Below are 15442 nucleotides of genomic sequence, written 5' to 3' on the forward strand. Positions count from 1 at the left end.
TTCATATACACATTTATCTCTCACATAGACACATAAATACATATCTCATACACAGTTTCCTTAATCTATTTAGATGCAATATTTTAAAGTCATTTGTATGTAGATTTATGCTACCCACAGTTAAAATTTACTTTTGTTTATATTTTTATTAAAAGGTTGCCTCAATTAACAGGCTCTCACAGCTCAATTACAGAAGGCTAACAATCCAAGACAACTCTAGAGTACAATATTTTGTGACCTATTGACAATAGTGCTGTTCTTCAGCTCTGGTAAGGTCTCAGATACTTTCTATGATCAAACTAATTTCAAATTAAACTACCAAGACTCCATGGGTCCCATGCATTTTAATCCTCTACAAAGATGGACCTTAGACATTGCCTTCCTAAAACTCATGTAGACAACATCACTGCTCTATCTTCATCAATCATCACCTTCACTGCCTTGTAATACAAGACCTGCCCTGCACAAAATCATGGCTGACTGTCCCTAATCAGGCCATAGTTTCCAAATGCTAGTAATTTCTATCCCTAAAAATGCACTCCAAGAGCATCCTTACTGCTTATGTAAGGCTCACCAGCCTATAATTTCCTGAATTATCCTTAATGAACAAAGGAACAACACAGGCTACTCTACAGTCCTCTAAAACCTTGTCTGTTCCTCATGATGTTACAAAGACCTTTGTCAAGGCCCAACAATTTCTTCCCTTATCTCTTTCAGTGGCCTGTGATATTTCCCTGGTACTTAATGCACCTTAATTTTTTTTCAAGAGACATTGCACCATCTCTTGTTTGATTTCAAAATGCCCAAACATAAGAATATGCACCACTCAGCTCATCTATCTTCCATGTTCTTCTGTTTGGTGAATACTGGTGCAATGTATTAGCTTAGTCCCTTGTCCACAATATCCAACATAATTTTTTGTTTTATCCTTGAAGGCACAAAAGGTTCCAGTCTTCCAGTATCACACTCATAGCTAACAAAGGTATGAACAGTACAAATATTTCTGCCGGAGCTCTAACAATCACTTTTGTGGCTTCCCACAATGTCCTAAAGTATGCCTGGTCAGACCCCAAGGATTTATACAGTTTAAGACTGCCAACAGCTCCTCCTTTTTTGTCATGTGGGTATGACAGGGACCTGGGGAATGTTGTTGAATAGACACAAAGTGATACACTTGTTCTCTGAATAAGGAAACACAAACAGGGTGATGAGGAAAGTGATTGACATGCTTGCCCTCAATTGGCCAAGGCATTCAGTATGAGGATTTGAATGTCGTGTTACAGTTGTAACAATACTTTAACTAAGCTACACTTGAAGTATCTGCAGTTCCATTCACCACACTACAGGAAAGATAAGATGAAGTGCCAGAGAGTGAAAGAGAGGAGGCTTAAAGTTGATCTGAGGAGTTAATACTTTCATGCAGATAAATTGGTCAGTGGAATTGATCAGCGCCCTGAAGAAGAGTCTTGGCCTGAAATGTCAATTGTTTATTCTTTTCCATAGATGCTGTCGATCTACTGACTTCCTCCAGCATTTGGTGTGTGTTGCTTAGATTTCTAGCATCTACAGATTTTCTCATGTTTGTGGAATAAACTGCCAGGGGAAATGGCAATTCCATCTTATGCAGCTTTTCAAGGTGGTTACCAGGAAAGCTGATGAAGGAAAGACAGTGGACATTATCTATTTGGAGTTTAGCAAGATCTTTGACAACGTCCCGTATGGAGGTTGGTCAAAAAGGTTCAGTCGCTTTTGCATTCAAGATGAGATAGTAAATTGGACTCAACATTGGCTTCACAGGCAAAGCCAGAGATTGGTAGTAGATGGCTGCCTCTTTGACTGAAGACCTATGGCAAGTGGAGTACCGCAGGGATTGGTGCCAGGTCTGTTGCTGTTTGTTACCTATATCAATCAACTGGATGAAAATGTGGTTCACTAGATCTGCAAATTTATGGATGATACCAAGATTCGGGGTGTAGCGAACAGTGAGAAAAGCTTGCTGTGGGATCTAGACCAGATAGAAAAATGGACTAAAAAAAAAATGCAGGTAAGTGAGTATTGCACTTTCAGAGCACAAACTGGGGGAGGACCAAAGGGATCCCACCGCCTCACGTTCTGCTTTCCTCAGGGATCACACACTACACAACTCCTTTGTACATTCATCCCCACTGATCTCCCTCCTGGCACTTATCCTTGCAAGTGGAACAAGTGCTACATCTGCCCCTACTCCTCCTCCCTTACTACCATACAAGGCCCTAAACAGTCCTTCCAGGTGAGGCGACACTTCACCTGAGAGTCTGTTGGGGCCATATACTGTGTCCAGTGTTTCTGGTATGCCTCCTGTATACCAGTGAGACCCGACATAGATTGGGAGACCTCTTCGCTAACCACCTACACTCCATCCGCCAGAAAAAGTGGGATCTCCAGTGGCCACCCATTTTAATTCCACTTCCCATTCCCATGCCTATGTCTATCCATGGCATCCTCCACTGTCGTGATGAGGCCATACTTAGGCTGGACGAACAACACCTTATATTCCGTTTGGGTAGCCTCCAACCCAATGGCATGAACATCGATTTCTCAAACTTTCTGTAATGCCCTCCACCGCCCCCCCCCTTTGCCTTTTCCCATGCCGTTTTTCCTCTCTCACCTTATCCCCTTGCCCACCCATCGACTCCCTCTGCTCCCTCCCCCCTTTTCTTTCTTCCATGGCCTTCGTCTCTTTCACCCATCAAATTCCAAGCTCTTTACTTCATCCCTCCCCCTCCTGGTTTCACCTATCACCTTGTGTTTTCTCTCTCCTAACACCAACTTTTAAATCTACTCCTTAGCTTTTTTTTTCCTCCAGTCCTGCCACAAAGGGTTTCAGCTGCCTGGCCTGCATTTGTTTGTTGCTTGGATTTCCATCATCCAAATGTCTGACAAATAGAATGAAAAGTAGTCTTCCATGCGGAACACTACTAGTCACCGGTAGACTTTGTCAAAATATTTTCTATTTTGAGGCCAGTTCATTGGCTATATTTAAGAGGGAGTTAGATATGGCCCTTGTGGCTAAAAGGATCAGGGGGTATGGAGAGAAAGCAGGCACAGGGTTCTGAGTTGGATGATCAGCCATGATCATACTGAATGGCGGTGCAGGCTTGAAGGGCCGAATGGCCTACTCCTGCACCTATTTTCTATGTTTCTATGTCACTCTTAGCTTGCCAGTCAGGCAATATCCATGCTGGTATCTTTCCTGCAATACCACGGGCTCTTATCTTGACTCTCCTTTTCTATTCTGCTTGTTATTTTGTCAAAAAATTCCAACAGATTTGTCAGGCAAGATTTCCCCTTAAGAAAGCCATGCTGACTTAGACCATAGACTTTGGCCTATTTTATTATGTGCATCAAGTACTCCAAAAGCTCATCCTTAATCATGGACAACTTCCCAACCTCTGAAGTCAGGTTAATTGGCCTGTAATTTCCTTTCTACAGCCTCCCTTTCTTAAAGAGTGGGGTGACATTTGCAATTTTCTAGTCTTCTGGAACCATTCCAAAATCTAGTGATTCTTGAAGGATCAATGCCTCCATAATCTCTTCACACAAAAGCCTGGAGTGTAGTCCATCTGGTCCAGGTGACTTATCTACGTTCAGACCCAAGCACCTTCTCCTTACTAATAGCTACTATACTCACTTCTTTCCCTTGACACTCAAATTTCTGGCATACTGCTAATGTCCTCCACAGTGAAGACTGAAGCAAAATACTTATTCAGTTCATCTGCCATTTCTCTACCCCCATTGCTACATCATTTTCCAGGAGCCTGATATCCACTCTCATCTCTATTTTACTCTTTATATAACCGTAAAAAGCTTATCTTCTTTTATATTATTGGCTAACTTACATTGATATTCATCATTTCTCTCTTTCTGGCTTTTTAGTTGTCTTTTGTTGGTTTTAAAAGCTTCCCTATCCTCTAAATTCCCACTAATTTTAGCCATATTACATGCCCTTTATTTTGCTTTTTGCAGCCTTCAACTTTCCTTGTTAGCTATGGTTGCATCATCCCTCCTTTAGAAAACTTCATCTTTGAGATGCCTCTATCCCGCAGCTTCCACACAGCAGGACAGAGAGTTCAAAAGAAGCAAGGGTAGTCAGGGCATCTGTGTGCCATGATTCCCAAGAAGACATTAAATAGTGCATAATTAGGCATTTAGCACAGGCTGATAAAAAGCTAGATTTAAGTGGAGCAGCCATTGTGGGAGTGGGCCAGTTTAGGCTTTGCATCAGGCAAGGACAGACTAGATTTTTTTCATTTAAATATTTTTTGTCGTTCTTTCTCTTTGTACAGTTAGAGCAGGGGGAATGCCAGACAGGATACTGGAATGCTCATCTTGCAGGATGTGGGAAAGCAAGGAGACCCCCAGTGTCCCTGACGACTACACCTGCAAGAAGTGCATCCAGCTACAGGTTTTTGAGACTGCGTTAAGGAAATGAAGCTGGAATGCGATGAACTCTGGTTCATTCAGAGGCTGAGGGGTTGATCAACAGGACATACAACGTGTGGTGGTACCCAAAAGTGTAGGACACAGGATGACTGTCAGGAGGGGCAAAGGAGACAGACAGGTGGAGCAGAGTACCCCTGTGGCCATTCCTATCAACAACAGGTATATCACTTTGGATAGTGTTGGTGGGGGTGGTGGAATGGCTGAGCAGAGGAAAGTCACAGCTTGTCAGATCTCTGGCACTGAGTCTGGTTTTGTGGTTCAGAGAAAAGGGGAGAAGAGGCAAGCTGCAGTGATAGGAAATTCATTGGTTAGGGGAACAGGCAAAAGGTTCTCTGGACAAGAATGAGAACCCCAGAGGGTATGTAGCCTCTCAAGTGTCAGGATCAGGAACATCTCAGATCAGAGTCCACAGCACACTTAAGTGAGAGGATGAATAGCCAGAAACCTTGGACTACATCAGTATCAATGGTATGGGTAGGAGGGATGACACGGTCCTGCAAATGTAAGTGCTAAGTTAAAGGATTGGACCTCTAAAGTTGTGATCTCAGGATTGATTGCTACCTGTACCACTTACCGGTGAGGCCAGAAATAGGAAAATTATACAGGTAAAGTCGTGGCTAAGGAGATGATGCAAGAGGAAGGGCTTCAGGTATTTGAATCATTGAGCTCTCTTCCAGGAAAGGTGGGACCTGCACAGACAGGACCGTTTGCACAGTATGGGAAGGTTTGCTAGTGCTGCATGGTGGGGGGGGGGGGTATAAACTTGATTTGCAGGGTGATGGGAACCACAGTGCCAGAGTAGATATTGTAGTGCTTTTGAGGAAAGATTTTGTTAAGCCTGCATACAAAGTCAAGAATTGAAAGATTGAACATGGTGGGATTCATGTTCTGAGTTGTGTAGATTTCAATGTAAGGAGTAGGAAAACCAGAAGAGCTTAGGACATAGATCAGCATGTGGAATTATGATATTGTAGCCATTAGTGAGATTTGGTTGCAAGAGGGGTAAGACTGGCAGCTCAGCGCTCCAGGTTCCATTGTTTAAGATGTGATAGAGCAGGTTGTATTAAAGGGGGAGGGGAAGCATTACTAATCAGGGAAAATGTCACAGCAGTGCTCAGACAAGATAGACTATAGAGCTCATCTTCTGTGGCTATATGGGTAGAACTGAGGAAGAAGAAAGGGATGGCCACATTGATGGATTATATAATCAAAAGGAGGAGGAAAGAATGTGGAAAATCTAGTTAAGAAGAAAAGCTTACAGAGGTTCAAAAAATTAGGTTGTGATAGAGTTTTAGAAAATTATAAGGTTTCCAGGAAGGAGCTTAAGAATGAAACTAGGAAAGCTAGAAAGGTGCCTTGAGAAGGCCTTGGTGAGTAGGATTAAGGAAAACCCCAAGACATTCTACAAGTATGTGAAGAGCAAGAGTATAAGCCATGTGAGAATAGGACCAATCAGGTGGTATAGTGGCAACATGTGCATGGAGTCAGAGGAGGTAGCGGAGGTACTTAATGAATACTTTACTTGGGTATTCACCAGGGGAAAGGACATTGACAATCGTGGGAATGACTTATAACAAACTGAAATGCTTGACTACATAGATGTTAAGAAAGAGGATGTGCTGGAGCTTTTGGAAAGCATTAAGTTAGGTAAGTCACCAGGACTGGACCCGGAAAGAGGATGTACTACCCTACTGCATAGCCCTCTATTTTGCTAAGCTCAATGTACCTATCCAGGAGTCTCTTAAAAGATCCTATCGTATCCACCTCCACAACCACTGCCAGCAGCCCATTCAACGCACTCACCACTCTCTGTAAAATACTTACCACTGACATCTCCTCTGTACCTACTTCCAAGCACCTCAAAACTGTGCCCTCTCGTATTAACTATTTCAGCCCTGGGAAAAACCTCTAACTATCCACACAATCAATGCCTCTCATTATCTTGTACACCTCTATCAGGTCACCTCTCATCCTCTACCACTCCAAGGAAAAAAGGCCGAGCTCACTCAACCTATTCTCATAAGGCATGAACCCCAATCTAGGCAACATCCTTTTAAATCTCCTCTGCACCCGTTCTATAGTTTCCACATCCTTCTAATAGGGAGGTGAGCAAAACTGAGCACAGTACTCCAAGTGGGGTCTGGACAGGGTCCTACATAGCTGTAACATTACCTCTCAGCTCCTAAACTCAATCCTACAGCTGATGAAGGCCAATGCACCGTATGCCTTCTTAACCAGAGTCAACCTATGCAGCAGCTTTGAGTGTCCTATGGACTCGGACCCCAAGATCCCTCTGATCCTCCAGACTGCCAAGAGTCTTACCATTAATACTATATTCTACCATCATATTTGACCTACCACAATGAACCATCTCACACTTATCTGCCACTTCTCAGCCCAGTTTTGCATCCCTCTGTAACCTCCGACAGCCCTCTACACTATACACAACACTCCCAACCTTTGTGTCATCAGCAAATTTAGTAACCCATCCCTTCACTTCCTCATCCAGGTCATTTATAAAAATCATGAAGACAAGGGGTCCCAGAACAGATCCCTGAGGCACACCACTGGTCACCGACCTCCATAAATAATATGACCCATCTACAACCACTCTTTGCCTTCTCTGAGCAAGCCAATTCTGGATCCACAAAGCAAGGTCCCCTTGGATCCCAGGCCTTACTTTCTCAATAAGCCTTGCAAGGGGTACCTTATCAAATGCCTTCTTGAAATCCATATACATTACATCTACTGCTCCACCTTCAATGTGTTCAGTCACATCCTTAAAAAAATTCAATCAGGCTCGTAAGGCATGACTTGCCTTTGACAAAGCCATGCTGACTATTAGTAATCATATTATGCCTCTCCAAATGTTCATAAATCCTGCCTCTCAGGATCTTTTTCATCAACTTACCAACCACTGAAGTAGGACTCACTGGTCTATAATTTCCTGGGCTATCTCTACTCCCTTTCTTGAATAAGGGAACAACATCTGCAACCCTCCAATCCTCCGGAACCTCTCCCGTCCCCATTGATGATGCAAAGATCATTACCAGAGGCTCAGCAATCTCCTCCCTCACCTCCCACAGTAGCCTGGGGTACATCTCATCCGGTCCCAGAGACTTATCCAACTGATGCTTTCCAAAAGCTCCAGCACATCCTCTTTCTTGATGTTTATATGCTCAAGCTTTTCAATCTGCTGTAAGTCATCGCTACAATTGCCAAGATCCTTTTCCATAGTCAATACTGAAGCAAAGTATTCATTAGGTACCTCTGCTAACTCCTCCAGTTCCATACACACTTTTCCACTGTCACACTTGATTGGTCCTATTCTTTTACATCTTATCCTCTTGCTCTTCACATACTTGTAGAATGCCTTGGGGTTTTCCTTACTCCTGCTCACCAAGGCCTTCTCATGGCCCCTTCTAATGCCATTAGTTTTAATGTAGTTATGGAGAAGAATAGTTCTGGTGCTCTGGTTGAGATTCTAAATTGGAAAATGGCTAAATTTGATGGTATTAGAAAGGGTCTGGCAAGTGTGGATTGGGATAGGTTGTTTTTTGGCATAGGTGCACTTGGCAAGTGAGAAGCCTTTAAAATTGAAATTTCAGAGTACATTGTTTTTCTGTTCCTGTCAGAATAAAGAAGAAGAAGAAGGAAGTGCATAGCAGGTATACGCAGGAAGGAGGAAATGAGGTACTTGAGAACTTGAAGAACACTTAAGAAGGAAATCAGGAGGACTAAAAAAAAGGCAAGAAATTGCTCTAGCAGACCAGGTGATGGAGAATCCCAAGGACCTCAAAATTGATCCCCTGGAAGATCAGAGTGGTCATCTATGCATGGAGCTAAAAGGGATGGGGGAGATCTTAAGTCGATTTTTAACATCTATATTTACTCAGGACTTGGGACATAGAGCTCATAGAAGTGAAAGCAGCAATGATGTCAAGGACCCTATACAGATTACAGAAGAGGTGGTGTTGCTGTCTTAAGGCAATTTAGGTAGGATAAATTCCCAGGGACTGACAAGGTTTTCCTTTGGACCCTGTGGGAGGCGAGTAGAGAAAATGAAGGGCCCCTAGCAGAGGTATTTAAAATGTTCTTAGCCACAGGTAAGGTACTGGAGGATTGACGGATAGCTAATGTTGTTGTATTGTTTTATAAAGGTTCTAAGAATAAGCTAGGAAATTATTGGTAGGTGAGCCTGACATCAGTAATGGGCAAGTTATTGGAAGGTTTTCTAAAGGACTAGATATATGACCATTTGGATAGACAGGGACTGATTAAGGATAGTCAACATGGCTTTGAGTGTAGTAGGTCATGTCTAACCAATCTTATAGAGGTTTTACAAGGAAGTTACCAGGAAAGTTGATGAAGGCTAGGCAGTGGATGTTGTTTACATGGACCTTAGAAAGGCCTTTAACAATGTCCCACATGGGAACTTGTTCAAGAAGGTTCAGCAGCTTGGCATTCAGGTTGAAGTAGTAAACTGGATTAGACATTGATTTCGTGAGAGAAGCCAGAGAGTGGTAATGGATGATTGCCTCTCCAACTGGAGGTCTGTGACAAGTGGTATGCATACAAGGATCGGTACTGGGCCCATTGTTGTTTGTCATCTATATCTAAGGTCTGGATGACGCTGTAGTAAACTGGATCAACATATTGGTGGGTGAGGAAAAATATCAAAGCTTGCAGCAGGATCTGGACACATCTTCCTGGTATGTTCAGTGCTCTGTCCGATGAAGGCAAGCATCCTGTACGGCTTCTTTACCACCTTATGCACTTGTCTTACCACTTTCATGGACCCATAGACTTGCACCCAATGATTCATGTATATATAAGTGGTTGCAAGGATCCTGTTACTTATTGTATACTTTTCCCTTACAGTTAACATTCCAAAATGCAACACATGATTTGTCCAGATTAAACTCCATCTGCCATTTCTCTGCTCATATGTCCAACAAACCGACATCCTGCTGCACACTTGGACTACTACATCAACTGTCCACAATTCCATCGATTGTTTGTGTTATCTGAAAACCTACTTTTGAGCAACATCTACAAATGTGGCAGATAGAATATAGTGCTGGATAGTATACAATAAAGCACTTTGGTAAAAAGAACAATAGTGCAAACTATTATCTAAATGGGAAGAAGGTTCAAACATCAGAGGTGCAGAGAGACTTAGGAATCCTCGTGCAAGACTCCCAGAAAGTTAATTTACAGGTTGAGTTTGTGGTAAAGAAGGCAAATGCAATGTTGGCATTTGGGGAATAGAATATATCAACAATAAGGTAATGTTCAGGATTAATAAGACACTAGTCAGGCCACATTTGGAGAACTGTCAACAGTTTGGGGCCCAATATCTCAGAAAGGATGCATTGTTATTGGAGAGAGTCCAAAGGAAGTTCACAAGGATGATTCTGGGAATGAAGGGATTAACATATGAGGAGTGTTTGCCAGATTTGGGCCTGTACTCGTTGGTGTATCCAGAACTAGAGGGCACAGCCTCAAAATTGAGGGGGTGACCTTTTAGAACAGAGGTAAAGAGGAATTTTTTTAGCCAGAGAGTAGTGAATCTGTGGAATCCTCTGCCACAGACTGCAGTGGAGGCCAAGTCTGTGGGTATATTTAAAGCAAAAGTTGATCATTTCCTGATTAGTCTGAGTATCAAAGGATATGCTGAGAAGGCATGTGTATGGGGTTGTGTGGGATTCAGGATCAGCCATGATGGAATAACAGAGCAGACTTGATGGGTTGAAAAGCCTAATTCTGCCTTATGGTCTTATGATCCACATTTTCCTACAAATTGTTTACATATCTCACATCAATGATCTTTGCAGAACACACCCACTCAGAATAACATTTCTCAACCATGATCTCTCTTTATTAGCCAAGCCAATCTTGAATCCAATCCAGTGAGTCTCCTTGAATCCCATGTATCTTAGCCTATATTACCATTTCTTTTACATTATTGTTCCATTTTATTCTCCACAAAATGCACCACCTCCTAAGAGTGATCAACACTACAGCACAGAACAGGCCCTTTGGCCTATCTATTCTGTGCCAACCTATTAATCTGCCTAGTCTCATAGATCGGCACCTGGACTATGCATAGCTCTACAAACCCCTCTCATGCATGTTCCTATCCAAATTTCTCTTAGATGTTGAAATTGAACCCACAACTACAACTTCTGCTGGCAGCTCGTTCCACAATATCATGACCCTCTGAGTGAAGAAATTCCCCCTCAGGATCCCCTCAAATATTTCATCTTTCACCATTAACCCACAACCTCTAGCTGCAGTCTCACACAACCCCAGTGGAAAAAGCCTGCTTGAATTTACCCTATCTATACCTCTCATAATTTTGTTTATCCCTATCAAATCTCCTCTCAATCTTCTACTTCCCTAAAATTGCTTACAGGATAAAACAAGAATTTAATACATGGTATGAACAGCACTTTCCATGCCCAGTGGGAAAAATCAATAGGGTTTTACCAAAAAATGCTGCACTTTCTCTTTACTCATTGATTTAATGCAATCTGTAATGTGCAGTCAATTTTCATAATGAAGCATTACTGAATCATACCTGAAAGCAGTGACAGAGAAGTCTGCACGTTTCACAGGCCTCTCCTTTCCAGTTGCTGTGTTTGTTTGTTTCATTTCTGCAACACATACATTTCTTTATTCATATCAGCAATTTGCTAACCCAATTCCAGATTAGAAAATGACAATACAGGTACAACAATATAGCAACACAGAAAACCTATAGCGCAATACAGGCCCTTCGGCCCACAAAGCTATGCCGAACATGTCCTTACCATTAACATTACCTAGGGTTACCCATAGCCCTCTATTTTACTAAGCTCCATGTACGTATCCAAGAGTCTCCTAAAAGACCCTATCATATCCACCACATGCAAACTCATATAAAATCTTTCAGTAAAATGAAGAAAATTCACTTTTTATAATGGAGAATCCTTCATCTAGACTGGGGGTTCCCAAGCGTTTTTATGCCATTATGGACTTAACTACCATTAACTGAGGGGTCCATAGATTCCAGGCTGGGAACCTGGAACAGGGCTAAGAATAACTGATCATCCCATTCAAACGAGGAATTGAAAGCCTGGGTTAGCATCTGGTTTCCAGATGACTTGAAAGATGGTGGTGTTGTGGATAGTATAGAAGATTGTCATAGGTTACAGCAGGCCATTGGCAGGTTGCAGAGCTGGCTGAGAAGTGCCAGATGGAGTTCAATCCAGAAAAGCATGAAGTGATTCACTTGGAAGTTCAAACCTGAAGGCAGAATACAGGGTTAATGGCAGGATTCTTAGCATTGCAAAGGGAAGCCCACAATTGAAATGCACGTTGACACCTCAAAGTTGCCATGCAGGTTGATAGGGCTATTAAGAAGGCATATAGTTTGTTGAGTCTTGAAGAAAGACCTCTGCCTGCAATTTCGACTGTTTATTCATTTTCAAAGGTGTTGCCTTTCACAGGTGAGTTCCTCCAGCATTTCGTGTGAAATTGCTCTCAGAATCTCTTGGGTATAGTGTGTTAACCTTCATTAGAAGGGGGAATTGAGTTAAAGTACTGCTTAATAACGTTACAGTTTAATAAAGCCATACTCGGAGTATTGTGTTCAGTTCTCTCACATTATAGAAAAGATGTAAACTCTTCAGAAAAGGTGCAGAGGCGACTTACTAGGATGCTGCCTGGATTGCACAGCACGTCTTATAGAACATTTCCTCATAAATTACAGAATTACATAGCAGGTCGGGCAGCATCCGTTGAAAGAAGTACCTACGCTCCGTCCACCACAACAGACAGGATCTCCCAGTTGCCACTCACTTCAACTCTCCTTCACATTCCCACTCAGATATGTCCATACATGGCCTCCTCTACTGCCATGATAAGGCCAAACTTCGGTTGGAGGAACAACATCTCATATACCGTCTGGGTAGTCTCCAGCCCCTTGGTACTAACATTGAATTCTCCAACTTCCGGTAATTCCCTCCCTCTGCCTTCCCCCATCCCACCATCACTCTGTCTCCTCTTCTAGCTGCCTATCACCTCTCTCATGACTCTGCCTTCTTCTACTACCCATAGTGCTTTCCCCTTAGATTCCCTCTTCACCTCTCCTGCCTATCCCCTCCCTGCTTCCCCTCCCCCACCTCTTGATCTTTCCTCTGATTGGTTTTCCACCCTCCCCCCACCTCCTTTATAGGGCCCCTGCCCCCTCCTTTAGTCCTGATGAAGGGTCTCGACCCGAAACATTCTGCTTCTTTCAACAGATGCTGCCCGATCTGCTGAGTTCATCCAGCTTTTTTGTATGTCTTGATTTGACCACAGCATCTGCAGTGTACTTTGTGTTTACATAGTGCAATGAAGGCAAAACAAGATTGTTTTTATGGATTGTTTTTAGATTGTTCAGCAATCTAATGATGAAGAGGAAGAAGCTGTTTCCTAAATCATTACTTGTGGGTCTTCAGGTTCCTGAACCTACTTTCTGACGGCAGTAAAGAGAAAAGGGCATCTGCCAGATGGTGTCTTTGAAATGAAATGTGTTGTTTTCTCCTACGATAATCTAGGCTCAATGTGCACACTGTGCAAGCCATGTAAGTAAAACTCCTCTCCATACTTAATGCAATCATGGAAACAGGTCCCTACTGGAATACCAAAGACTGAACTCTTTCACTATCTGCATGGAATTTTGTAGTGTATTCTTTGGTCCAGCTTAATTACCACATATGTTAAATTAAAATACTAGAGTTACATTGATAGTAAATAATTCCTAAAGTTCAAAGTAAATTTATTATAAAAGTACATATGTCACCATATACAACTCTGAGACTTATTTTCATGTGGGCATACTCAGCAAATCTATAGAATAGTAACTTAACATGATCAATGAAAGATCAACCAGAGAGCAGAAGACAACTAACTATGCAAATGCCAACATAAGTAAATAGTAATAAGTAACGAGAACATGAGATAATGAGATAAAGAGTCTTAGAAGTGAGATCATTGGTTGTAGGAAGATTTCAATTATGGGGCAAGTGAGTGCAGTTATCCCCTTTTATTTAAAAGCCTGATTGGTGAGGGGTAGTAACTGTACTTGAATCTGATAGTGCAGGTCTTGAGGCTCTTGTACCTCCTACCTGATAGCAGCAGCAAGAAGAGAGCATGACCTGATGGTGGTGATCTTTGATAATGCATGCTGCTCTCCTATGACAGCATTATATGTAGTTGTGCACAATGATTGTGAGGGCTTTACCCCTGATGTACTGGGCCAAATTTACCACCTTTTGTAGGATTTTCCATTCAAAGCCATTGGTGTTTCCATACCAGGCCATGATGCAGCCAGTCAATATACTCTCCGCTACACATCTATAGAAATTTGACAAAGTTTTAGATGTCAAGCCAAATCTTCACAGACTCCTAAGTAGAGGCACTGCTATGCTTCTTTGTAATTGCACTTACGTGCTGGGTCCTAGACAGGTCCTCTTAAGTAGTCACACCATAGAATTTAAAGTTGCTAACCTTCTCCATATCTGATCCTCTGATGATTACTGGCTCATGGGCCTCTGGTTTCCCTCTCCTGAAGTCTATAATCGGTTTCTTGGTCTTACTGACATTGAGTGGAAAGTTGTTGTTATGACACCACTCATCAAAATTTTCAATCTCCCTCCTGTATTCTTATTTATCACTACCTTTGATTCAGCCCACAACAGCAGTGTCATCAGCAAACTTGAATATGGCATTGGAGCTGTGCTTAGCCACACAGTCATAGGTGTAAAGTGAGTAGAGCAGGGGGCTAAGCACACAGCCCTGTGGTGCACCTGCATTGACAGAGATCATGGAGGAAATATCGTTACCAATCTGAACTGAATGAAGTCTGCAAGTGAGGAAATCCAGGATTCAAAATGCACAAGGAGGTATTGAGGCCAAGGTCTTGGAGCTTATTGATTAGTTTTGAGGGAGTGATGGTATTGATTGCTGAGCTGTAGTTGATACAAAAGCATCCTGATGCAAGCATCCTTGCTGTGCAGATGTTCCAGGATTGAGTGAAAAGCCAATGAGATGGCATCTGCTGTGCACTGTTGCTCTGGTAGGCAAATTCAACAGACCCAGGTTACCTCTCGGGCAGGAGCTGATATGTTTCTTTATCACTGTGGATATAAGTGCAACTGAGCAACAGTCATTGAGGCAGGCTATCAGTTCAATGGTATGATTGAAGCCTGCTTGAAGCAGATGAGTACCACACACTACCAATGTGAGTGGTTAACAGTCTCAGCCAACACACCAGCTAGTTGGTTGGCACTGGTCTTTAGCATATGACCAGGTACCCCATCCAGTCCAGATGCTTATTGTGAATTCATCCTCCTGAAGGCAGCCTACACATCAGCTTCAGAGACTGAGATTACAGGATCATAGAGAAAAATACAGCACAGAAACAGGCCCCTCTGCCCATCTAGTCTTGGTTTCTCCATATTCTGATGGGCAAGGTGAACACAGAAGGCATTGAGCTCATCTGGAAGTGAAGCCCTGCTGTCCCCCATGTTGTTTGATTTAAGTTTGTAGGTGGTAATAACATTCAAGGCCTATCACAACCGTCGAGCATCCCCCGTTGCTCTGGAATCTTCATATTGCCTAATGAATGGCTTTCCAGAGATCATATCTGGACCTCCTGTAACTTTCTTGGTCACCAGACTTGAATGCCTTTGATCTGGCCCTCAACAGATTTCAGATCTCATGGTTCATCCAGGGCTTCCAACTGGGGAAGACTCTGAATGACTCAGAGGGGACACACTCATCTACAGCTGTTTTAATGAAGTCCGTTACAACCATGGTATATTCATTCAGATCTCTAGATGAGTGCTTGAACATGGCCCTAAACAATCCTGTAATCATTCCTCTGCCTCCCATACCACTTCTTTCTTGTCCTAATCTCTGGAGCCTTGAA

The 15442-nt window shown here is 42.6% G+C and overlaps 1 protein-coding gene across 7 annotated transcripts in view; it reads right to left on the reverse strand.

Annotated features, from left to right (window-relative positions):
• LOC132398745 (protein mono-ADP-ribosyltransferase PARP11) overlaps positions 1 to 15442 on the reverse strand; it is a 139415-nt gene that overhangs the window by 66399 nt on the left and 57574 nt on the right. For all 7 annotated transcript variants that reach the window (XM_059978614.1, XM_059978613.1, XM_059978612.1 and 4 more), the window contains one exon: positions 11066 to 11141. In XM_059978614.1, coding sequence (XP_059834597.1) covers positions 11066 to 11141 — 76 coding nt within the window. The remainder of the gene's footprint in view (positions 1 to 11065; positions 11142 to 15442) is intronic.

Source organism: Hypanus sabinus, chromosome 8 (genome assembly GCF_030144855.1).
Source record: "Hypanus sabinus isolate sHypSab1 chromosome 8, sHypSab1.hap1, whole genome shotgun sequence".
In the NCBI taxonomy this organism is placed as follows: Eukaryota; Metazoa; Chordata; class Chondrichthyes; order Myliobatiformes; family Dasyatidae; genus Hypanus; species Hypanus sabinus.